Below are 26884 nucleotides of genomic sequence, written 5' to 3' on the forward strand. Positions count from 1 at the left end.
ACTTGTGATAATGGCCTACATTATTTAAATTGGCTTTATTATTCTTGAGGAGAAAGTGAGGACTGCAGATGCTGGAGATCAGAGCTGAAAATGTGTTGCTGGAAAAGCGCAGCAGGTCAGGCAGCATCCAAGGAACAGGAGAATCGACGTTTCGGGCATCAGCCCTTCTTCAGGAATCCTGAAGAAGGGCTTATGCCCGAAACGTCGATTCTCCTGTTCCTTGGATGCTGCCTGACCTGCTGCGCTTTTCCAGCAACACATTTTCAGCTTTATTATTCTTGAATAGAAATTGCAACTTCTTTTCTCGACATACGGAATGCAGACCATCTTTGCCATTCTGATTCTCTGGAGGGATTTTAGCATCACGGCCAATGTTTAAAACTGAGTCGTTGTTTTTGGATGCAATGATAAAGGATGAAGTGAAAGGTAGCACTTGGACCTAACGCTCCCGCCTCAGGTTAGAGAAACGGAAGGAGGAGTGGGGGCTTGCGTGAAAGGCCGCGTTCCACTGTAGCAATCTGGGTTGAGAGGGCGGAGCCAGGATCGGCGCGAGCGCAAGTGAGAGTGTGAGGGTTCTACAGGGGGATTCCCCGCTAGTCTGGGTCGCGTGCTCCGGATCAGGATTCCAGGGACAATGCAGAAACCAGCGTTGCAGAACGTTCAGAATGTTACACTGAGCCTCACCCTGCCCATCTCGTGTCAGATCTGCTTGGGAAAGGTATTGTACAGTCGAGGAGGAAGGGGGTGTCAGTGTAAAGCGTGCAAGGCGGATGGAGCTTCCCAGTATTGTAACCGTCGAGTCGGGAAAACATGCATTTTGTTTTCTCTCTTTCTACTGTAGTTTTTTTTAAAAAAAGAACTAAAATGGATCCACCGTTCCCGTCCACTTTTGATTGCAATTTAGAAAATAAATGAGTGAAAATTGGGATTTGACACACTTTTTTTGTTTTACTCTTTGTTTTAAGAGTCAGTTCATTTCCTTAAATTGATACAAACTTTGCGAAAGTTTAGGTGCTGCTCCAAGTTCGGAAAGGAAACTCGTGAACACTCTCTTTTTCTGGGTTACGTTCTCACTTCCGCATTAATTTGTCGGTTGGTCCAAAAGTGTTGTTCAATGGCAGCCGGAACTTTGAAAACTCTGTCAGGCTGTTCACGTCAACGAACACTTCCAAAACGTCTTTTATTGTGCAATTTCCCCGGAGCTTTTTATGCATTTTGTATCTTTTTAATTCGGCTCAACCTTTGCCATACATAACTTGATTTTACTTTCAAACCATTCCAGAATGAAGAAAGTAGTCTTATTTCTAGTATATACTGTTGTCCTGTTTGTCGTTACTGTCAACTGTGATCATGGCACAGCCACGTGTAGCAGCACACAAAAAGAATGTTGATTGTTCTCGTAAGATATTGCTCTTTTGCGCTTACACAAGCCCATTTGCATGAGTACAAAAAAAATGTTCAAAACTAGAGACGTGTATCTACCTTTAACAATCTCATGACCTCTCAGCCATTTTGCCTTCAATAGGAGCGTTGAAATGTAATCGTTATAATGTGGGAAACACTGGAACGAATTTGTACAAAGTTAGCTTCTGCAGCCATCAATGAAATGAGTGATCAGATAGTCTGATCTAAGTACCATCACAGCAGTGAATAGTGGCCAGTCAGAAAATTAGTTTATATTCACTTAGAGCCTTTGGGACCTTGCTTAATATTTCCAAAAGAGAAAATGCTGGAAAACCTCTGAAGGACTGGCAGCATCTGTAAGGAGAGAAAAGAGCTGACGTTTTGAGTCTAACTGACCCTTTGTCAAAGACAGATGCTGCCAGGCCTGCTGAGATTTTCCAGCATTTTCTCTTTTGGTTTCAGATTCCAGCATCTGCAGTAATTTGCTTTTATTGCTTAATATTTCATCCCCTGCATTATGCTGAAGTGCTGACCTTGGTTATTTGCTCAAGAGTTTGGAGTGGGATTTGAATGCATGACCTTTGCTGTAACAAGACTCAAAGTACTCTTTTGATGCAATCAATTTTAATTTCTTTAATTATGACTAAAATTATGAAAAGATTACATTCTGGTTAGACGTGAACAGAAGCAATGTAATTAAGTAATTGACAGTAATATGTCTTGCTGGATGTTGCTTTGTAAAGTAGTTGCAGTTTGTTACTGGAGTTCTGACTTTAATCAGTTCATCATTTCATCTCATAGAAACTTTTAAAACTCTAACAGGACTAGACAGGGTGAATGTAAGAAAGATGTTGCCAATGACTGGTGAGTCCAGAACAGGGAGGGTCATGGAATAAAGTTATGGGGTCAGCCATTTAGGGCTGAGATAAAGAGAATTTCTTCACTTGGAGACTAGTGAGCCTTGGGGATTCTCTGCATCAGAAAGCAGTAGAGGCCAAAACTTGAATGTTTTCAAGAAGGAGTTAGATATAGTTCTTCGGGCTAAAGAGATCAAAGGGTATAGGGAGAAAAAGGGCCAATGGCTTATTACTTCTGTTTTTCTATGCTTCTGTCATGACACTGTTGGCAGAATTAAATATCAGATGTGGTACGGTTCTTTTAACACAACTCAGTTGTGCGAACGTGTTAATCTCAAACAATTCTCATTTTGCAAATGCTTTAGGTTCGTCAACCAGTCATCTGTTCAAACAACCACGTTTTCTGTTTCATGTGTATGCAGTCTTGGCTGAAAAACAGCACCCAGTGTCCAACCTGTAGAATTCCAATCACATCTGAAAATCCTTTCAAGGAAGTACTTGGTAAGACTACTTTAAAATGACTTAAATGGCTTGGTGCTTTTTCCCTGTACTTTAAGAGGAGCAATGTTCATTCTCTGTGAAAATAGAAACAGTCTAGCCCTTCCATGCTGACCATGATGCCATTCTAAATGAATCCCATCTGCTGACAAAGTCCATATCCCTCTATTTCCTGCTTGTTCATGTGTCTGTCTAAATGCTTCTTCAATATTGCTATCATCTCTGTTTCTACCTGGCAGTATGTCCCAGGAACCTACTACCCTAGAGGTAAAAAACATTCCTCGCACATCTCCATTAAAGTTTTCCCTCTCACTAAGTCTATGCCCCCCTACTCCTTGATATTTCCACCCTAGGGGGAAAAAAACTATTCTCCAGTCTGTCAGTTTATAAACAGTACTTCTAGCAAGTAGCCCCTTAGTCTCTGACGCTTTAGTGAAAACAATCCAAATTTGTCCAACCTAACATTCAATATACTTTTCAGTGTTCCAGGGCAGTACTAATAATTCATGTACAGTATGGACTATTCAAAGCTGAAGGGCCTGTTCTTGTGCAGTATTGTTCTCTGTGTTATAATTATATTTGAATCCTACCTTTAGGATAAATTTTAGATTAGGGTTATCCTTCTGGATTCATAGCGGGTTAATGGTCATTAAAATTAAATGACTAAACTGGGGGGTGTACCAGAACAGTTGAGATTGTTGCATATACCTTGCATATGTAAAAATCTCATAAGTAGGGCTGATGGATATTGTACGTGGGAAATGTTATGGAATGAATATAGGTAATTTGTCTTTGTATAAGAGGGAAACAGCTTTCGGTTAGTGTATTTTCCTTCACTTTCATGTAGTTGAATTTAGTCCCTTCCCACGCAACCAAACACTTCTGCAGAATTGCCCTCGACTCCTGAAGCTATCATTTAAAGCTGGGAGAAAGTATACAATTCATCAAGTTATTTGAGACAAATCCTAACATTATTTCAATAAACTAATATTCTCCAATATGAATTGCTGATGAGCCACGAGATGCATTATGGGGATTTTTTAAACATGCGCACTAAAGTAGGGAGAATGCACTTCACTGCAAAGACAGATTTGCTTTACAAGTGTATTTAGTGGGCAAGCATTTACCATCTTTCTCTTTCACCAAAGGCTTTGAACCTTGGCATGGATTTATCAGACATCTTGGTGCAGTCTCTGCATTGGGCAGCACTCTGACTTCCTCAGCATTGAGATACAGCAGAGCTGCCCTCACTGGTGGGAGGAAACTTTACAATGATGTGCCTGCTAGGGTTGCTTATATTCGTTGAACTTGCTTTTTTTCTGCTGGCATGGAGCAGTTATTCTAATTGGTCAGAATCACCATGATAAAAGTTCTACACGATGTTGCTGATATCTCCATATTACATACTATGTTGGATAACGCGTAAGTACTAACCAAGGATATAAAGCACAACCAGTGATCAAATGATGACTTGTTTTCTCAGCTTTACATCTTGCCAACAAGGGTATAAAATGGGTAAAATGCATATGGATACATCATGATATGAATTTGTGATCAACAACGGCATATTTAATATAATTAAAATTTCCAGTCAGGATTCTCAATTAATCAGGTATAGCTAGAGTCATACAATTCATACAAGTTGCTTTACTGCTCATAATGTTTGATCAAGACCAAATAAATGTACTGTATGCTGACTTTCTGAGCACAGTAATTACTTCTGAAAGTCTGCAGTGCAAAGTTTCAAGTTTTGTTTTGACTGTTGACATGCTTCTAAATTTCTTTTGTTATGCCATCACATTTCGGTGGGATGGATATAAGTTTATGCAGTTACAAACGAGATAAGTAGCAAGAAATACAGATCTTATTAAACATCAGCTTAATCACGTGGGAAAGGATACAGTAGTGGTAATGTCACTGGACTAGAAATACAGAAATACAGGCTAATATCATGAGGTTGCGCGTTCAGATCTCAGCATAGACACTGATGAAATTTAAATCTAGTTAATAAATCTGAAATAGAGAATTGGTCTCAATGATGGTGACCATGACAACTTTTCTTGAATGTTGTGAAAATCCATCTGTTTCACAAATATCCTTTGTGGAGGGATAGCTGTCATTTTTACCTGGTTTAGCCCACGCATGACTCCAGGCACACCGTATTGGCATTGACTTTTAGCTGTCCTCTCAGCTGGTCCAACGAGACATTTGCCTCCTGGGCATTTGGGGATTAATGAACAAATGCCAGCAATGTCCACATCTTATGAAAGAATAAAGAAACAGGAAAAGGAATTGCAAATTCTGAATGAAATTGACGGGATTTTATTTAATTGCCTTTCAGGTGGAACAGACGGAACAGAAAATTGTGACAGTCCATCGGTTAAGCGTCACCTTCGCAAAACTAGATTGGATCTACTACACAGAGAATATGAAGTAAGGCATTTACTGTTGAACAAATATTTTTGTGTTGGTCTAAATGGAAGAAGATTTTGTTTCCTAACAAGCTATTTGAATGCACTATCTTTTTGGAAAAATCTAACTTTTGGCAAAATATTACAAGCAATCTCCCCTACTTGGCTTTGTGCTTACACCTGTATCAGAAATCTGTAACCTACAAGACATTGGTACGGCCATATTGGGAGTACTATATACAATACTGGTCACTGTATTACAGGAAAGATGTAACTAAACTGCAAAGGGTGCAAAAAGGATTTGACAAGATTGAAAGGTTTGAGTTTTAAGAAGAGGCTAGATAGGTTGGGACTTTTCTTTTTGCCGTGGAGTGCAAGAGACTGAGGAGTGACCTTATACAGGTTCATAACATCACAAGCGACAAAAATAAGGTGAGTAGCTGAAGTTTTTTTCCCAGGGTGGGGAGTCCAAAACTAGATGGCATAGGCTTAAGGTGAGGGGGGGGGAAGGGGAAGAGATTTAAAAGGGACCTGAGGGACAACACTTTTTCTCAGAGGGTGGTGCATGTATGGAACATGCTGCCAGAGGAAGTGGTAAAGCCAGGTACAATTACAACATTTGGGCAAGTAATGGATAGGATCAGTTTAGAGAGAATTGGGCCAAATACAGGCAGATCAGACTAGTTCGGTTCAGGAGACCTGGTCAGCATGGATGAGTTAGGCTAAAAAGCTTTTTTCCATGCTATAAATCTCTATAACTCTTATGGTTTCCTTTGATGAGGGAGAGGGTGCACTGTGAGGTAGCACTGTGTTCCAAAATTTTGAGAGAGTAAGTGATGATAAAATTGAATAGGATTTAGCAATATTAGGGAGGAATGGGCTGAGGTGTGGCAGAACAGTGAATAAAGGTCACTTTCTGTCACACTGGAAAGACACAGTGTGGTTTGACACATCTTTAGCTCCTTCAGGAGCAACAAGTGCCTTGGCTGTTTCATGGCCATTTACAGCCTCTTCAGTGTCTGGAATTGGAAGGCCTGTGATAAAAGATCATTTTGAATATCGTTTTTAGGAGGAAATTGAATCCCTGCAGAAAGAAATTGAGGATCTTCGTGGCAAAAACTTGAGCCTGGAATCGCAGCTGCAAACTGTCTTTGACGCAAGGACATTGTCACCTTCTAGCAAAGCTGATAACCAGAAGCAAAGCCCAACTGAACAGGACAGCTTACCTGACTTAATCAGTCCACAGGAATGGAGGGCCAAGTTAAAAGCTGCTACAGAAATCTATGAGAAATCAAAAGCTGACCTCGATAAACTTAAAGAAGTAGGTATTTCTTTACATTTTCCTTGTGAAACAGTAAGGCGAGGAGAAGTAGGGGCTTAAAGTTCATGTTGAACTGTAGAACAAACCAGCTGGTGTGGGATCGGTTACTTGCTGTCCATATGCAGGGCCTTGTACTTCATTCTATTGACTGCAATGAAACAACTTGCATTACCAGAGACAAACTTCTGCTCCCACAGGATTCATTAGAAGATCATTTTGAAGGAAGGGAGAAAACAATGCATATATTTTGCCTTTTTCACAACTTCACCAAATGCTTTCTAACCAATTAAGTTAGTTTGATTATCAATACCATTGAAGGAGACAGCAACTTACACATACCACGTCTGCAAGTAAGCATAATTGAAAAAAAAATGTGCAGTTGGCCTAACCAATCCATGTCAGTGTTATGTACTATTCAAACCTCCTCCCATTGTTTTATATTTTCATATAACTCACTTCCTTAACATGTTCCTCTCTTCCCTTCTCTCTCGTGTTTTTCTAGCTCCCCCTTAAATACAGCAATACCCTTTGGTTTCATTAATCCCTTTGAGAGCGTTTCACATTTTCACTAATCTCTGGTTAAAGAGGCTTCTTCTAAATTCCTCATTTGACTTCTTTGTGACAGATTGCTGGCTTCAGGTTTTGCTCTTTCCCTCATTATTCATAAAGGCCACAAAAACATTTAATAATAATAAAAAGCTCTTGTGTCATTTCTCAGCCTTCGCTGATCATTCTTTCCTGATGATTATAACCTTGCAGTTCTATTATCTTGCTGTAAATGATGTCTCACCTTCCTGAAAGCTTTTCTAACCCTTTTAGAATATGGTAACTAGAACATCACATTGATGTCTAACCAAAATGCTGTACAAATCAGCGTAACTGAACCCATCTCAATGCACATTGGCAGCAGTGTGTACCATCTGCAAGGTACATAGCAGTAGCTCAAAATTCCTTCTACATCGCTTTCCAAACCCAGGACCACTAGAAGCACAAAGGCAGAAGATACATGAGAATGCATGAGTTCCCTTCCAGCTCTCTTGACATCCTAACTTGAAACTATATTGCAGTTCTTTCATTTTTATTGGGTCAGAAACTTCCCTTTCTAACAGAACTGAGAGTGTCCCTATACCCCAAAGACTGCAGTGGTTCAAGAAAGCATCTCTCCAATTTCTCAAAAGGAATTAGATACAAGTAATAAATGGAATTCAGTGGTGCCATATCCTCTGACCAAACATGGAAAAAAATGGAGAGTAGACAAGGTTAAAGCAACTGACATACTTAGATTTCCTAAAATTTAGTGGTAAAGTACTTTACAATTCTATTCCTCCAGAAATAACCCCTAATACTGGGTTCACACTGCCTATGATCTTGTTACAGTAGTGACAGAGGTTAGTGATTTGTGTTTTTGCACCCTATTTTCATCCTATTTAGTCTTATTTTCTAAGTAATATGTGACTTCTTAATTTTCCTTACCAAAATATCAAATTTCAGACTTGTCTGTGATTAAATTCATTTGCAGACTGGGTATTAATCAGCAAGTTGCTGATGTCTCTGTTAATGTGTTACAGTCCTCTTCATGATTGGATGTTCTTCGCCACCTGCACAATTGGATATTATGTTCTTGATTTTACAGTCTGTTATTAACAGAAAATTGTGAACAGCAGCAGTCCCAGCACCAATCCTTGTGGGATCCAACTTCCCACTTTCTTTTATGAACAGCTCTCCTTTACCCCCTACTCACTGCTTTCCATCTTTTAACCAGCTGTGTATCCACTCTGAAACTTGTGCTTTACCTGCAGGTGTTCTGACCTTATTCATTTGTCTATTATGTGACATGTTATGGTAGAGCTTTTGAATATTTGCATTGTGTCTGCTGCCTTACCCACGTCAACTCTTGCTACATCTTCAAAGAATTTAATAAGGTTGGCTAAATAGGACTGTGTTTTCCTTTGGAAATTCTCATTGATTATTCATGGACAGAATACCAGGATCAGTGCCTTTTGAAAGGGAGCTTGCCGTTGACACACCAACCCTTTGAGTGTTAGACTTGTATGATTTGTATGTTTCTATGTAAAATTGTATATTGGCTCTGACAATAATCTCAGAAATTTTTATCCTTGAGAGCTGGCTTTTTAATTTTGTTTCTAACTTTAGGTCATCCCTCAGTAGATTTCCCTGTTTTGATTTGTTCCAAAGTAGACCATAACATCCAAATAATCTTCTTTAGTGGTGTCAGTTGAGGGCTAAATATCAGTCAGCGTAACAGGAAGAATGCCCTAATTTTCTTTTGAAAGATTGCCTTGCAATTTATTATGTCTCTTCTGAAGCATGGTACCTCTACCAATGCAGCAACTGCATTGAAGGGTTAGCCTAGATTTTGTACCACAGTCTTACTAGGACTGTGCCAACTGGGCTGAAAGAGGCACCGGTGAAATGTGGCTGTCACCTAATGTCATAAATGTGCACTGTCTCTTGTAATCTTGAATTCTGAAAAGACATAAAGAATGGACATTGGTACATTATGTCTGTCTTAAGGAAATGCATTTTGTATGACTTATTGAGCTCATGAAATGCTGGGAAATTAAACAGTTTTTTGAGAATCCATTATTGGCATCAAGCGTTGCTGGGTTACCTACCCGGGAGCTTGGTTAAGGAGTGAAGTTCCCTTCCACCTTGCCAAAACATTGTGTTCTAGAGACATAAACACTGCAGATGCTGAAATCCAAAGTAGACAGGCAGGAGGCTGGAAGACACTGCATCTTAGCCCATACCTCAGATAAACAATTCTGCTGTAGAATTGATATGTTTATGTTTCTCATGCCTGCCATTATTTGTGTCAAATTCCCAATTGTTACCAAATTAAGGAGTTGTTACATTGACACAAAAAAAGACTGGCCACCATGTTCTCATTAACCTAAAGTCTGAGGCAAACATATTTTTCAGTGGGGTATGGAAGCCTTTGATTAGGCCAGTAATTTGCCTGTCCTTAATTGTCCTACAATTAAATACCTAGCTAGGGCCATTTTACTGGGTAGTAAAGAACCTCATTGTTGACCAGTGGTCACATGGGGCCAGTCTAGTTAAGCATGGCAGATTTCCTTCTCTAAAGAAATTAGTGAACCGGATGGGTTGTTATTACAATTGATGCTAGTTGTCATGGTCACCACTACTGCCACTAGCTTTCAGTTCCAAATGTTTTATTAATTGAGTTTTAAATTTAAAATTATTGCTATGGTGAGATTGCAACCCATGGTCCCCAGAGTAACCGCATAGAGCCCCTGAATTGCTAGACCAGTGACATTACTACGACGCCACTGTCTCCTTCATCCTCAAAAAAAATTAACATTCAACTTATGCTTGAATCCACCACCCTCTTGAGATGAAAGGCAAGTGTGCATCCATCACTGCACCCAGACCCTGTATTATTTAACTCCAATGTTCACCAGAGCATGTTACCTTCAGAATCTTCACTACCATCTAAACCTAGAAATACTGTATAGGAATTTCAGCCACTCTTCTGTGTGATAACCTTGATTTTGCAGTATGATCTTTGAGATAATGTGTTTTTCTTTTGTTTAGTAAGCAGTAATTCTGAATGCAAATGTGGTAAGTATATATATATATTATATACATATAATAACTTGTAGCTTTCTCATTTTGCCTGTGAAAACATTTTAAAATAGTAAATTATAAATTATTGAAAAACATTTACTGTGACAAATAAAGGTCATTTAATCATTATGGGCTGGATTTTACAATAAGCGGTAAAGCTGAACCACTTGCCACTGGTCTCCAAGAAAGCTGTCCACCCAGATCTAGCCATCTCTGCAGAATGTCCCTTTCCAGATGCCAGTTCAAATCTGGAACCAAGCCATTGGGATCTCCAGGCATCCAACAGCAGTCAAAGTAGTCCTTTGGTGACTTAATGTCTCCAACAATAAATCTCTTCTCTTTTAGTTTTAGCTTCAAAAGATGGGGAAACAAATGATTAAGTCATAGCTTCTATGATCCCAAATTTATTTCTGATCATTATGGAAATTTGAAATTCAATAAGTATAAATTTACGCTTTCAATTAAAAACCAAATTGCACCACATACAGCAAGAAGGATTGTTTTCCAAACGTTTTCACAGTGAGACTGACAGTCTTTTGCCATTTTACTAGTTTCCCATTGTGTGAAGTCCAATGGGGTGTAGTGGAAAAGCCAGCCCAATCCCCACAGAATCACAAACAGCAATTCTTGAATTCTCGTGTTTAACTGCATGCATATAAGTTCCAAAAGTTGCTGAAAATTTTAGGGGAGGATTAATCCCAAGAGCAGAATCTGACCGTTATCACAGAATCGCATAGTATAGAAGGAGCTAGTATAGAAGGAGACCATTTGGCCCACTGTTCCCTGTCTGGCCCGTGAAAGAGGTATCCCATTAGACTGATTCACGGGATTGATTAGTTGCTTGCTGATACTTGCACAGAAACATTCTCATCCGTTTCTTCTTCTTGCACCGTCTCAGCAACTACTTTAGATCCCCGTTGAAAATACGGAATACTGGAAATTAATTTGCTTGTTGGGTGTTTCGATTAAATCAAATTTGCATTCACCAGGTGGCACTGTGTCTCATTACTTCATAAGTCCCATGAGTGGAGAGGTTACTTAAATTTTATTTAGAGAACAATTACCGTAGCTTATTATTTCCCCTGATTGTCTTTTGGTTTGCAGAGATTTTCCACATCCACTCTATATTGATTCATCTCATGAATTTAAAATTTCCCCTCTGTCATTTCTTGCTCTAATGTGAACAGTCTTGACCTCACTTAGCCTTGATTCTTATAGCACCGTGGCTTTATGATATTGAAAATTCTTGGTGCCGACATGCGGCTTCCAGGAAAGCCAGGATTAATAATAGTGCTTCTGAACATGCAAACTGCTGGGGGACCATCCGATAAACATCTATTTGGAAATAAGCATTCGAGATTCCTCAAAGTGACTAAAGTGTGCCATCCTTTCTTCATTTCTGATGACAAAAACTAAATACTGAATTGACATTTCATGATAAAAACCAGAGTACATTATTGGACAAGAAGCATTATTCTCTTTCACCATGGTATTTCCTTGGGTTTCTGCATTTTTCTTTTTCAAAATTTTTCAAAATTTGACAGTTTGTGAGATTTGATTAGTTCACATGGTTGCTTTGCTTGGATCATTGTTAATTTTGATTTCCAGCCATTTTTCTGCGTGTGTGATTTCTTTAATTTTTTTTTCTTGTTTGAGGTTACCAGTTAGGATGCTTCTGAAAGAGCTCTGTGATGAATATTGATGGGGCACCACATTACCTGGGGACTGAACCAGTCACAATCGCTCTGTTGATGTTTACTCTAGTTTGCTTTTCCACATAACTTGTACCATCCCAGTGAAGACCTCAGGAGGGCAGAATATTTAAGAGATAAATAACTGTATGAACTGTTAACCCTAGGTCCTCTTCTTGTTTTGTTTCCGGGACAGGTGCACGCATAGAGGCAGGATAATACCTAATTCTGCAAACCTGCCCCTTGAGAATGCATGCCTTCCCACGCTTCCCATTTTCATACTAGGCCTGAATTGTCAGTTGAACTGGAAAGCAGGCCAGGTGATCCAGTAAGCATTGAGAAATCTGCTAATTGGCTGTGTTTGGAGGTGAAAAGCCTTCCTTTGGGCTCCAGTATTTTTTAAAATATTTGAAGTTCTTTTATTTTAATATTTTCAACCCTTGCCCCTCATTCCCTGTCAATACAACACACTGCCCAATCCCAAGTCATCGCCACTCATGCCATCTAGTGCTCCTCATCTCCCTTGCGCCTCTCTCTACCCATTCCAATAGCCCCACGTATCCCCACGTCACCACTATGCTATAATTTTTGCCCTTCACTTGCCATGTTGATTTAGTTCGTGTTATGCCTTCACAAAAACAGTCACAAACAACATTCCAAAAACGATGGGGAACAAGATTTAGTGAGAGAGAAGAACTGAAGGACATCTGTATTAGTCGGGCAATTGTATGGGTGAAATTGATGAGATTAAAGGTGAAGCACTTTAGAAGAAGTAACAAGATGGGAGTACCTTATGAGTGCAAATACTCGGAAGCTTAGAGAAACGAGGAGATTTTATGGTACTTGTCCTCTGATCCCTGAAGGTGGCAAGACATGGTAATAGCGTAGTTAAGGCATTTAGGATGCTTAGTTTTATCTGATAAGGCAATGATTATAAGAGCAGTGAGTTTATATTGGAGCTGTACTGAACTTTTATTAGGCCACAGCTGGAGTTCTTATGCAGTTTTGGACACCGTGCTGTAGGAATGATGTGATTCTACTGAAGGAGATTCACCAGGTTGTTTTCTAGGATGGAGATTTATGGCTATGAAGAGAGATTGGACAAACTTGAGCTTTTTTTCTTTGGAGCAGAGAAGGTTAATGGAGAACTTGATAGAGGTGTATTAAACTATGAGGTGGATAGTAAATATCTTTCTTCCTAGTTGAATGGTTAACAATAAGGACACTTTTTTTTAAGTTGAAAGGTAAGTGTGGTTGAGAAGGGCTCTGAGGAAAAGAATATTTCAGCCATGGGGTGGTGGGGATCTGGAATGCATTGCCAGAGAGCGTATTTGTGCCAGGTAAACGTCAACCTTCAAAAAGTACTTGGATGAACAGTGAAGTGTCATAAGATTCAAGGCCATAGCAAGGTGGTAGTGTATTTTTGGTGATACAGATTCGATAAAGCATCTTCTGTATTGTATGCTTCTATGATTATAAATCCCCACAAATTCCCGGTAATCTACACTCCTGATTACTTCAGGACCTGGCCCTCAAAATAGTGGATATATTGGTCGCCATCTTTCAGGACTCCATAGGAACTCTTCCTGAGTCTATAAATTGAAGGGTAGCTAATGTAACACCACTATTTACAAAATGAGGGAGGAAGAAAACTTGGAATTACAGACCAATTAGACTGTCATGTTTGTTGGGCAGATACTAGAGTCTATTTATAAAAGATTTAATAGCAAAGCTCTTGGAAATCGATGACCGCATTGGACAGAGTTGGCATGGATTTACAAAAGGAAAGTTATATTTGATAAAACTACTAGAATGTTTCAAGACTACAACTAATAGAGTTGATAAGAGGCAGCCAATAGCTGTAGTATACTTAAACTGCAAGAATGCTTTTGATCAGGTTCCACATGAGAGTAGCATGTAAATTTAAAGCACAAGGCTGGTGTTCTGTCATGAACAGAACTGGTTGGCAGACAGGAAATAAAGAGTAGGAATAAATGGATCTTTTTATCAGCGGTAAGCATTGACGAGTGGGGTACTGCAGGAATCAGTGCCTGGACAGCAGAAAATCATAGCATATTTATGAAGAAACTAAATGTAGTATCTCCAAGTTTGCACATGATGTACATCTGGATTGCAGAGTGAACTGTGAGGAGGATGCAGAGATGCTTCAGTGTGATATGAATGAGTGGATAAGTGCATGGGGTAGACAAAGCATAATCTAGAAAAGTGTGAGGTTATCCATTCTGGTAGCAAAAACAGGCTGATTATTATGTGAGCGGTGTTGGCTTTGAAAAGGGGAAGATTCAGTGAGATCTGTGTGTCGTTGTACACCAGTCACTTAAAAGTAAGCATGCGTATGCAGCATGCAGTGAAGATGATAAATGGTTTATTTGCTTTCATAGTGAGAGGACTCGATTGCAGGAGCAGGGATGTCTTGCTGCAATTATACAGGTTTGAAGAGACCTCACCTGGAGTATTGTGAGTGGTTTTAGTTCCTTAACTGAGGGAGGATGTCCTTGCTATGGAGCGAGTGCAACAGAGGTTTATCAGACTAATGTCTGGCATAGCAGGATTGATGCATGAAGAGAGATTTGATTAGTAAGGACATTATTTAATGGAGTTTAGAAAAATTAGAGGGATCTTGTAGAAACCAGTAAAATTGTACCAGACTACACAGGGTAAACACCAGAAAGATGTTCCTAACAACTAAGGCGTTCAGAATGAAGGGCCACTGTCTAAGGATACAGGATTTGTATGTAGGTACGCTGGATATCCAGAAGGAATGCATTGAGCTGATGTGGCCTGCAGACACCTAGATCCATGCAATGTGCTTACCAAACTGGCATTTAAATAGAGACTGCTGATCATTTAAATAGCGAGCTGCCCTCTGGAATTTGCATGTACATTTCCTGAGTCCACTCCATTTTTGCCCATCCCCTCCCCTGATCCAACCCAGGAAAGGGAAGAGCTGTATTCAGGACAGGGATTTGAGATTTCTGCTGTCTTACACCATTTTCACCGCGATAGCGAAAATCTGGGCCCTAGTTTCTAACTATACGTGGAAATCCATCCAAAATGCTGATGATTCAAAGGAGATCTTGTCATCGTAATATTTTGAAGCTGATCTTTGTGGGTCCAGAAAAGGAATGCTAAGATTTATGCATTTATCCTCTGAATAAAGTCAATAATACATTTTCTTTCAAAAAGTCCTTTACGTATCATCTGCTCTTTTTATGAAGAAAGGTGATGGTTTGTTGTGTACTTTGTACTTGCACTTCATGAATTGCCTTATTGCGAAAACTTTTACGTCTTATGTGACATGAAACATTAATAGCTGCTGAGTGGTTAATAGCAGTTGTGTTGATACTGATGCATTGTCATTACATACTATTCATGAATCAGTTCATTGTGTAAGAAACATCATTTTACCATTAGTCTATTCCCTTAATGTCTAGACACTGGCGCTCAGCTGCTGATTTGAGCATTAAAAATATATTCTGCATCCTGGCTTAAAATAACTCAGTTGTAAAATCCAATTAATTCAAATTAAAATGCTAAGCTTTTTTTCAGTGTCTATTTTAAAAATTGTTTAAAAAGATATTGAGGAGCAATGTACTGGGTTACACAAATAAAAGACAAGAATGGCATTAAGTGAATTGCTCATTCAAAGAGCAGGTGCAGATATGGTGGGCTGAATGGCCTCCTCCTAAGATGTAATAATGCAGTGAATTGCATTTTGTCCTTTGTTTATTGGCATGCTGAATGTAGGAGGTATTTAAAATATAATAGTCCATGACACTTGCATTGAAAATGGTGTTTTTGATATTGAACATTTAGCACAAAACTTCCTTTTGATATATCCCTTGAGATTGAATAACCTTTTCAAAGTATTTGAATTTTGTTTCTCTTCCTCAGGCAAATCGAAAGCTTCGTGTTCAAAATGGTGATCTTGTGAGAGAGAACTTGCATCTGAAGGCTGAGATTGACAGCCGATCTCCACAAAAGTAAGTCTAGTTTCTATGTTAGAAGTGGAAGCTATTACTGTGTTCTTTATCTGAGGGTGAAGGCATCACTGCCATAAACGCCGATAGTTTAATCAGCTTAAAGTTTTCTAGCCGTTATTATAAAAATACAGGTCGGAAGAAAGTTCTAACCAGGAGACTGGACCTTAGACCGCTTTAGTGAAGTAAGCTCTATGGACAGACGCTTGATCTCTCCAGGAGCCCATTTTCATAAGTTCATTCATGGGACATGGACATTGCTGGATAAGCCAGTGTTTGTTGTTTTACCTTCTACAATCCTGCCTTATTGGATTATAGCTAAATTTTGTAAATGCTGTGAGGTGATTACATACTAAAATGGCTTGGAAGAATTGCATGTCATCTTATCCCATGTTTACATGAAAACCTTGTTCATTGTGCAGATTGCTCTGCCTGTTTAATATTTATTTGCTCTTCGTATCAATTTCCCATCAAAGGATTGGAGAAAGTCTACATCCTCTTTAAAGCATGGCTTGGATGTTTTCAATTTTATGTTTGCTTACCTAACTAACGGCTTTTGCATTTTTGTGTAACCCAGTAGACTTCAGCTGTCTGCAGTCTTGTTACTGGCAACTGATTATTATCCTAGATTATCGTCTTTAGGACCATCTTACAAATAAGCAATGCTTTTAGCCTAAATGTTGACACCTTAAACATCTGTACAGAAATTAAGTGAACCAACCAGAAACAGCAAGTATTGGCATGGCTTAGGGTGTTCCTACTGATCAGTCAATGTGTGGTCCATATGAGCCATTGCCATGAGTATTCTCTTTGGACTGCACCCTGCAATACAATGTCTATATCAAAACAGACTATATGTCCTCATAGTTTAATTAGTCTGTCTGTGTCAGCATTTATTAACTGTTTCAAACATTGTGGAAATTAAGTCAGGATGTCTTGAGTTAGCTAATTGTGACGTTTAAAATATGAAAGTATTTCCACTGGAGAAATTAAGAATGAGAATACATTATCTTAAAGCCAGATTTAAGACATTTAGGGAAATGAAGCGGGCTTTCACTCAAAGGGTTGTAGAAATGAGGAATTTTCTCTCCTGAAGTCTCCAGAAGATGGAGGGTTGGTAAGGCCTGAGAATAAGGAGGGATGATGTTTGGTAAGGCCTGCGAATAAGGAGGGATGATGTTTGGTAAGGCCTGCGAATAAGGAGGGATGATGTTTGGTAAGGCCTGAGAATAAGGAGGGATGATGTTTGGTAAGGCCTGAGAATAAGGAGGGATGATGTTTGGTAAGGCCTGAGAATAAGGAGGGATGATGTTTGGTAAGGCCTGAGAATAAGGAGGGATGATGTTTGGTAAGGCCTGCGAATAAGGATGACTTGCTTTCATTTCAGTCTGTGGGGTTCTGAAATGGCTGATAACTCAAATGCACAATATACTCCACCACACTGATGCAGGTGATATCTTGAGGGTCAGATGGATAAATTATTGGAAGGTTTGTCCTCGGAGGGAGCATCCTAGCAGGTAACTACTAGTTCAACCAATGGGACCCTTCTCAGAAAGGGAGCAATTATAGAGTCATAGGGATATACAGCAAAGAAACAGACCCTTCGGTCCAACTCGTTCATGCTGACCAGATATCCTAAATTAATCTAGTCCCATTTGCCAGCATTTAACCCATATCTCTCTTAAATCCTTCCTATTCAGATGCCATTTAAATATTGTAAGTGTACCAACCTCCACCACTTCCTCTGGCAGTTCATTCCTCTGTGGGAAAATGTCCCCCCATAGGTCCTTCTTAAATCTTTCTCCTCTCACCTTAAACCTATGCTCTCTAGATTAGATTACTTACAGTGTGGAAACAGGCCCTTCGGCCCAACAAGTCCACACCAACCCGCCGAAGCGTAACCCACCCATTCCCGTACATTTACCCCTTTACTTAACACTATGGGCAATTTAGCACGGCCAGTCACCTGTGCACATCTTTGGACTGTGGGAGGAAACCGGAGCACCCAGAGGAAACCCACGCAGACACTGGGAGAATGTGCAAACTCCACACAGACAGTCACCTGAGTCGGGAATTGAACCCGGGTCTCTGGTGCTGTGAGGCAGCAGTGCTAACCACTGAGCCACCCTAATTTTGGACTCCACTGCCCTGAGGCAGAGACCTTAACTATTCACCCAATCCATGACCCTCATGATTTTATACACTTCTGTAAGGTCACCCCTCAGCCTCTGATGCTCCAGGGAAAAATAGCCCCAGCCTATTCAGCCTCTCCATGCTGTCCAGGACTGTGCAGTCAGATAAATCATGATACTGATTTACAGTGATCATATTTAAGAGTATACTTGCTTGTGTACATCAAAACAAATCTTATTAGTAGTCCTTGAAGTGATGCAGAGAAGTTTTCAAGACCATTATTATAAGCTCAACACTCTACAGATTAGGTAATTTCCTGCACTTGAACGCATGTGATCAGTTTAGGCTCAGTCTATTAGGTTAAATATTTGGGACAATTAGACTCCATTTGGGAAGGCTGTAGGAAAATGCAATGAATCTGGCAACCTTCCCAGGCAGATAGTATTAGGGAATTACAGGGTAGAGTACATGGCTAACGTTTCCTGAGCAAGACCATCTAAGACGTGGCTGCAATAAAGCTTCTATCCATAGTGGCTGCATGCAAACCAATAATCAGTGGAAACAAGTGAGGGTAAAGAACGTGAAATGCCCTTATCCATGGGGTGTTGAGAACCAGATTTCCTCAGAGTATTAGGGATATGTAGATAAATTATTGAAAGAATAAAGTTGCAAGTGTGAGGGTGTGCATAATAGTGTTAACCCAACTGCATGTAATTTTCACAGAGGTGTATGTGAGATCATTGCAAGACCTTTAAGATGATTTTCAGTAATGTGGTATATCTAAATTTTCGATTACAATCTATATAAATATGGATAGAGATCTAAACCATTGTACTAAACTATATATCAACTCCGGGATTAACACAGCTGCATTCAGAATCACTGCTTCAGATCTGTAGTCCACATGAGGTAAAACAATGTTAAAATGTTCAAATGTTAAACTGGAGTTCTCTTCCTTTGCTTTACTTTGAGTTTATAATTCAGTGGGAAATATTTTTGCATTGGTATTCCAAGCTAATTAGATCTACCTCCTATAATTTCCTGATTTTGCATTAACCCCAGTATTTATTTTAAATTCATATTGCAGCTATTTCAGTCTTTTATGACTAGTTTATTCTCTGATCATTGAGAGCTCTCATTAATATCTCATTATGCAAGCTGTGTGTTATGACCAGTTAGTTCATTATTGAAATCATCTGTTTTTCACAAGTTAATATAGCTAACATGCAAAAGTTAATCAATGTTTGATTTTACTTGAAAAAAGGAAAATGTGTTGTTTGGCCTCTGAAAGCCAGTAGAGTGCAAACACACAGTGCAGATGATTGGTGTTCTACTTGAGCTTCCAACGATATAAAGTGCTGTAATGTCGAACAGCAGTTATGCCAAAGCCATACAGAGCTTTGGGACACTAATGCTGAAGTTAGTTGGGTATCCCAAGATACACTTGCCAGAAACTCGCCCTGCATTGAAACCTTGCCAGATACGGTGGGTTTTTTTTTTCTAATTCAGTCACGTGACTAGAACAACATTTATTGTTTGTCCTAATTGCCCTGGAGTAGGTAGTGAGCAGCTGCATTTTTTTTAATCACTGCAGTCTGTGGAAAGTGACTGCAGCCACAATGGTGTAAGGGATGGAGTTCGAGCATTCTGAGCCAGTGACACTGAAGGAGTTTCCAAATCTAAATGCTGATTGGCTTGGAGGGAAACTTGCAGGTGATGGTGTTCCCATGCATATGCTGCTCTTGTCCTTCTAGATGATAGTGGTCGTGGGTTTGGAAGGTGCTATCGAAGTGGCCTGAGTGATTGGTTGCAGTGCATCTTGTAAGTGGTACACACTGCATTGGTGTTGGAGGGGTGAAGGTGATGGGTGGGGTGCCATTAAATGGGCTCTTTTGACCTGGATGGTGCTTTCCCATTCTGGCCTCTGGAGGGTCAGCAATTTTAGAGACCTGATGAATGATACCCTCCGAGGCTTTTATGAATTCAAATCTAAAAAGGATTAAATCTGTCAGGCTCCTTAAAGGACAGGAGGTCCTTTTGAAGGACTGGTTTGGGCTGTAAGTGTGATCTTTCCTACATATGATCCCATCAATAAAATCATAGAATCCTAGAATCCCTTCAGTTTGGAAACAGGCCATTTGGCCCATCGGGTCCACACCAACCCATCAAAGAGCATCCCACCCAGACCCACCCCCTACCCAGACCCACCCCCTACCCAGTCCATGTAACCTTGAATTTCGAATGGCTGATCCACTTGGCCTGCATATCCCTGGACACGATGGGCAATTTAGCATGGCCACTCCACCAAACCTGTACATCTTTAGATAGTGGGAAGAAACCCACACAGGCCTGGGGAGAATGTGCGGACTCCATGTAGCCAGTCTTCAAAGAGTGGAATCAAACACGGGTCCCAGGCATTATGAGGCAGCAGTGCTAACCACTGAGCAACCATGACCCTGCCAGGACGTGGAGCCTCTGCTTCTGAAGGTGCCTGAACCCTCATCCTGCTGCTGGCCTATTGAGATGGTAGCCTCCATAAGCGTCACTGTGCCTGTGACAAAATACCCGTGAGACTGCACTATCACCACTAATTGTGGCCTTAGCTACATGAGGTAGTTACTTTTCCTTTTGTTCTGAAAAGCTGGTCCAGTCTTGGAGTAGCATCCTGGCAATAGGAGTTTGTTTAGGAGCTGTCCTGACAAGACTACTTTCTTATTTTCCCAGAAGTTCTCTTCAGCCCAGATTGCTCTGATTCCACTGCTCCAGGAAAATCCAGATCAATGTTTCCTGTGTGTCATTTGTTACAGAGTGGAGTTCTGAGGCACAAGCATTTCACACAGTCTTGAGCATTTGTTTCCTGTATCACGACAGCCTAAGGCAAATTGTTGAGAAAGAAACAGATCACCAAATGATAAGTCCATGTATTGTACGCTGCTAACATCTTGCACTCAGTTCCATTTGTATGACTGCTTCTGCTTTGCATCTCTCCAGTGGGTTCCCATTTAGAGCAAACATTATAAGGCTGCCAAATGAAGCAATCCTCATGTATAAACTAGCAATTACTCTTCAGAATAAGCCACAGCACTTGACAGTATCTTTAACTAATTACTGTGAAAGCTACTGCAATGGCTGCTACATCTGACTGCACACTTAAAGCTTTAATAATGTACTTTGCTGTGCTGTTTTAGTTTGGTAACAATGAAGATGAAAGATAGTTATCCATGTTATAGAATTGACTTCACTCTGTGCATCTTTCACAGCCCCACCCGTTCAAACCTTCAGGATATAATTTAAAGTTTAGTCTGAAATAGTTCCTTAGTTTTCATTTGGCTTTGGTCAGAATTAATTGACTCATTGATATGTATGGAAGAGCAGAAATAAGAAACCATACTGGCTTGCTGAAGCATGATCAAGACACTTGTAACTGCATACTGAGGTTTTCCCAGAACTTAGCAAGCCCGGCTGTACTCCTATGATAGGTAACGCACCACCTTTTATAAAATGCTTGATTTGTTTTTAATGGAGAGTTCTGATGAGTTGACATCTGAACGTAGCTGTTTAATTTTAATATCCATTTTAGTTTCTAAAAATTATTTTGCAGTCACTCCTTCATTATCAGTCAAGCTGATTGGCAAGATGCGCTAATGCATTGGATGAGAAATGTGTTCTGTGTGTGATGTTTACATGCATTCACTTAAGAAAGTAAGCTTTTACCAGTTTACTTTGAAATGATATGTCAGTCATTTATAATGCTTTTAGTAAGGGATTTTGATCCCAGCTCGAGGAGTGGAGTATTAAACCACATTTTAAAGCAGTAATTTTCTGCTGATGGAACATGCAATTAATGCCCATTAACCTAAGCAAAGAGAATACAGCAAGTAAATGTGATTATTTAAGTGGAAAATTGAGGTATAGCCTGTAAGGCAGGTGGTAGTAAAGGTGATTGAAATCGCAAGAGCGAAAAGAACTTTAAAGTTACATCCAGGAAAAAAAATGCCAATGTTTTGGCCACTTGATCAAAGCTGTAAAGGATGATATGAGGCAGAAAAACATATCCCATTCTGATAACTGATCTGGCAGGCGTAAACTACAAGCAGCAACAGGAGTGAAATGGAAATTTACAGGATAAAGCAGTGATGATAACTCAAGTAGCTTGTGTTGCAAGAGTCCTAATGTTTTACTTTTCAGCTGCTCTTTATTTACAGCTCTAATTAGAAGCAAATATTTCAGAGTAGTCTTATTACTTGAGTTTTTCATCTGCAAAATATCCCTTATACCTATGTTATAACAACAAATAAAAATGCTCCATTGAGAATTTTTTCTGGAACTTTCCAAATTCGTGACTAAGAAACAGTAAGGTTGGCAGAAAACATTTTGCTAGATTCAGTTGCATGTGGTAGATTTCATTGTCCTCTGGTATTTTTCTGTTAAAGACATGTCCATTCATGCAAATTAGGAGCAGGAACAGATTATTCAGTCTTGACTCTGCCCCATTATTCTGTAAGAACATGACTGATCTGATGATGGTCTCAAATCCACCTATCTGCCTACCCCTAGTATCCTTTGACTCACTTGATCATCAAGAATTTTCCCAACTTTATCTCCAATATTCAATTACCGTGCCTCTGCCACTCTCGGGGAGAGAGTTCAACAGAGTCTCAACTTCCTTTGAGAAAATTTTTTTTGTGTTAAATGAGAGACCTCTTTTTATTATTATTAAACTCTGTCCACTAGCTCTAATCTTTCCCACAGGGGAAAATATCCTATCAGTGCCACTCTTCCTACCCTCTCATGTCCATTCAAGATCACCTCTAAATCATCCAAACTCTAATGAATACAAGCCCAACCTGTCTGACCTTGATCATTCGATAACTCAATCACGTAAGCCTTCAATGAACTGCTTCTAATGCAGTGTTGTCCTTTCTTAAATAAAGAGAACAAAACTGTACACATGCTTTAAATTTTCATCGCCGTCCTGTACACTGTAGCAAAACATCCCTATTTTAATGAAGGGAAAATACTGCAGATGCTGGAACTCTGAAATACAACCAGAAAGTGCCGAAGGAATTCAGCAAGTCTCTGAGCATCTGCCGAAAGTGGAAAAGACTCTTTTAAAAAAAAAAAGTCATACTAGGTTTGAGATATTGATTCTTATTTCTCTGTCCACAGCTGTTGCCAGACTTGTTGAGATTCTCCAACTTTTTATGATTCACTTTGCAGTAAACTACAACACTCAGTTATCCACATGAATATGTGACTGGCCGGACTGCCCTATGGCACTTTGACAGAAGGCTTCTGGAAATCTAAATGCACTGCATCCCTTTATCTACATTGCTTCTTAGTTTCTTGCAGGACTCTGAAGAATTAATCAAAAAAATTTCCTTTTACAAAATCATCTTGACTCCCCATTGATGTTAGTGCCCAGTATAACATTAATAATGGATGCTGATAGTCTCCGTGTGACAGATGTTTAGCTGACTGGCCAATAGTTTCCTGGTTCTATCTCCCTCCTTTCTCGCTATCCCAACCCCAATCTAACCGGGTGCTGATAGGTGGGACTAGACTGGTTTGGGATATCTGGATTAGTGGTGCTGGAAGAGCACAGCAGTTCAGGCAGCATCCAAGGAACTTCGAAATCGACGTTTCGGGCAAAAGCCTGGTTTGGGATATCTGGTTGGCATGGATGGGTTGGACCGAAGGGTCTGTTTCTATGCTGTACATCTCTATGACTCTATGGCTGGAGAAGTTGCATTTGCTATTTCCAAATCTTATAGAACCTCTGCAGAATCTCTGGCATTTTGAAAAACAAATGCATGTACTCTTGAAGCAGCCACTTATTTTCAGAGCCTAGGATGAAGGCTGCCAAGTTCCGGGGACATTTTAGTCTAATAATTTTATCAGTATACTTTTCCCTGTGATTTGAAAATAAATTCCTCCTTTTCATTTCTGGATGCAGTTATTTTAAGGTTAGTAATTGTATCCTGCAGTGAGTATGAAAGCAAAAAATTTGTTCAGTTCCTCTACCATTTTGGAGCCATGGAGTCATAGAGATGTACAGCATAGAAACAGACCCTTCGGTCCAAGCTGTCCATAACGATCAGATATCCAACCCAATCTAGTCCCATCTGCCAGCACCCGGCCTATATCCCTCCAAACCCTTCCTATTCATATACCCATCCAAATGCCTCTTAAATGTTGTAATTGTACCAGCCTCCACCACTTCCTCTGGCAGCTCATTCCATACACGTACCTCTGCTTGAAAATGTTGCTCCTTAGGTCTCTTTTATATCTTTTCCCTCTCACCCTCAACCTATGCCCTCTAGTTCTGGACTCCCCAACCCCAGGGTAAATACTTTGCCTATTTACCCTATCCATGCCCCTCATATGGTATGTCTTTCCCCCGGAGTGTCTCTTTTTTTTCTGCTGCAGTTCTTCCCTGTTAACTAGCCATGAGATCATATAGTTGACCACAGCTTTTATTTTCACATATCTTGTATCAAACTAAAATAACTATGTTTTGATGTATATCATGAAATAGTAACAATCATGACTTGCAGACAATAATATCTGATTACTGAAATTTGCTTTTACGCTGGGCATTTTAGACAAGGAGATTAGCTCAGAATTTGATGTTCACCCAAACATTTTCTCTGTTAATTTATATAAATTCTTTGATTTCAGATTTGGAAGATTCACAGTGGCTGCTCTTCAGTCAAAGGTCGAACAGTATGAACGTGAGATGAATCGTCTAAAAAGGGCGTTGGAGCGGAGTGACAAGTACATCGAAGATATGGAGCTCCAGATTGCGCAACTGAAGGGAAAGAGGGAGGAGAAGGAGAACGAGGTTGGGAAATTCAGTCCAGAATTGCCATCTACTTCTCTGTTCGGTGGGGAAAATAGAAGCAGTAGACCACTATGGAAGTGTTCTGATGATACCAAGGAGAACAGGATTGTAGCCATGAGAAGAAGTCTCTCAAATATCGAGCAGCCATTAGTTAACCAGTTAGATGGTGTCCTGTCAACTGCTTCTAACTTGGCTTATCAGCAAAATTTACGTGGCAGAATGACCGATTTGGCTCCAGTGAACAGGGTCCCGGCTGATAATGGACTTCTAACGACTGCTCCTGTTGAGGATGATGCTTCGTGTGTGTCCCAGAGGAATAATAAGAAGGAAGAGAGACACACTGCAGCTGCAGATGAGAGTGAGATACAATTTGAACTCCCTAGTCCTTGCACTCCATCCACATCACTTGGTGCTCTGCACCTTCAGAGTACAGATGATGAAGTAAGTCCCTTGATGAAAAGGAGACAGGGAAGAAAGAGGTTGACTCACTTAAGAAAGCTTTGTTTTGACGATGCTGGTTTGAGAAATGTGTGCTCTGAAGAGCAAAAAGTATTGAATCCAAAGGTTGATTGCAATATTGTGCGGAGTGCAGGATGTGCCTCCAGTAGCCTGACATTTTGGGATATGTGTCAATCTCATTCGACTGAAAGTATCGATAAAAGCACAGAAAAGAAAAGCTTGCAGACTTCTCAAGGTGAAGTACCCTTAGCCAAAGCAGAGACCAAAATGCCAAATTTAATCAGTAGCCCAAGTGCGAGTGGAACTTGTTTCCCTCAATGCGGCAACGTACGCTCAAGAACATCCAGTGAGACCTCCATGGATGCAGCTTACCGAGAAAAGATATCTGAGCTGGACTTCATGTTGGATGAGACGGAGCATGTCCGAAATGTTCCGTCTTCTCTGCTGTCTGAAGACTTCTCTGACCTTGACCTCTCTTTAACAGCGGACTTGGCGCAGTGCACTGAACTTTTGAATGAAGCTGAGAAAAGATTAGAGCAGAAAATGCAACAAAAACAGCCGCAGTCTCCTCCCTTGGATACCAGGGACATGATTGCAAATACTGAAGGGCAAAATCTGGTTCCGTTGCCCGTAGAGCTTCCTGTTGCTTTAAACACTGCAGAAGAACTGATGTCTTCAGTAGAGAAAACCTCTTTTCAGAGTAGTTTTAGTTCCCCTTTTCTTTCCGTATCATCTGACCTGTCCAATTTGCAACAAAAGAAACCATCTTTGTGGAACAGCTGTTTAACACCTGAAAGTGAAAAATTGTTGGATGCAACCAATCGGTACCAAGCAAGTAAAAGAAAACCACAGTGTTATGGCGAAGAGTTATCCAGTCCATCTAAATCACTGAAAAAAACCTTCTAAATCGGAACTCTTGCTACAGTTCAATTTTTCTGTTTACATTTTGAAACTATCTGATCATTGTCATAATTTCTAACCTTTCTTAAGTATCATTTAGCACAGTTAAAATGTACAGTGTAAGCAACGTTAATGGGTATAGATTTTTGGTTGCTGCATTCAACAGCCCATGATTCACTACTTGTTTAATGGGCAGAAAAGTAAATGTTTCTGGGGATTGCAGAAGCAAAATGCCTGGCCTTGTTTGTCAACCACACATTGCTATGACTTGACTTTGTTTCTGATGTCATATTTGTCTCACAATAAAGTTACCTTGTTTTCAACTTTTAGGAGCCTACTATGCAAACAGATCAGTCCCTCTTCCATTGGTTTAAGAGCGGATTACAAATTATTTTAATATATGATGGATCTGGAAGGTTGTCGCAGTAAATGCAATTAAAAAGAACAAATGTGGTTGCAACAGCTTGGGTGATGTACCTCAAAAATAGCTGAGGAAATATAGAGGGATATCTAAATATTTAAGATGGCATAATTGTCCTTTAGCTCACTGTAGCTGGAATGTAAAATGATGAGCAAATGCAAAGATTGGCTGGGTAGAGGAGTGGAGAATGAGCATATTAATAAAATTTTTGTGTTCATTTATTTTGTATTTTGGATTTAGAAAGCTACCCACAGTATCACTTCAAGTTGGCAACTAAAAGTTACCATTTTGTTTTAAATTTGGTAAAGTTCAAAACAAAATCTCCATTGTGT

The 26884-nt window shown here is 39.9% G+C and overlaps 1 protein-coding gene and 1 long non-coding RNA gene across 4 annotated transcripts in view; one reads left to right on the forward strand and one right to left on the reverse strand.

Annotated features, from left to right (window-relative positions):
* LOC140481023 (uncharacterized) overlaps positions 1–26884 on the reverse strand; it is a 358110-nt gene that overhangs the window by 11891 nt on the left and 319335 nt on the right. The window lies entirely within an intron of this gene.
* Positions 546–26458, forward strand: obi1 (ORC ubiquitin ligase 1). Of its 3 annotated transcripts, none has more exons than XM_072577918.1 (6): positions 546–718; positions 2627–2762; positions 5101–5192; positions 6240–6491; positions 15710–15798; positions 24610–26458. In XM_072577918.1, exons 1-6 carry the CDS (start codon positions 635–637, stop codon positions 26135–26137), a joined length of 2181 nt encoding a protein of 726 aa, XP_072434019.1. In that variant the 5' UTR covers positions 546–634; the 3' UTR covers positions 26138–26458. The 3 variants fall into 3 exon arrangements, with proteins under 3 accessions (XP_072434019.1, XP_072434020.1, XP_072434021.1); XM_072577919.1 differs by having other exon boundaries at positions 550–718; positions 2684–2762; XM_072577920.1 differs by lacking the exon at positions 546–718 and adding an exon at positions 1121–1399 and having other exon boundaries at positions 2684–2762.

This window comes from Chiloscyllium punctatum, chromosome 9 (genome assembly GCF_047496795.1).
Source record: "Chiloscyllium punctatum isolate Juve2018m chromosome 9, sChiPun1.3, whole genome shotgun sequence".
NCBI classification, from domain to species: Eukaryota; Metazoa; Chordata; class Chondrichthyes; order Orectolobiformes; family Hemiscylliidae; genus Chiloscyllium; species Chiloscyllium punctatum.

Coding starts and splice junctions, on each gene's coding strand:
- obi1 (XM_072577918.1), top strand. CDS start 635: ATGCAGAAACCAGCGTTGCAGAACGTTCAGAATGTTACACTGAGCCTC. Junction 719..2,626: donor GTCAGATCTGCTTGGGAAAG/GTATTGTACAGT, acceptor CAAATGCTTTAG/GTTCGTCAACCAGTCATCTG. Junction 2,763..5,100: donor TCCTTTCAAGGAAGTACTTG/GTAAGACTACTT, acceptor ATTGCCTTTCAG/GTGGAACAGACGGAACAGAA.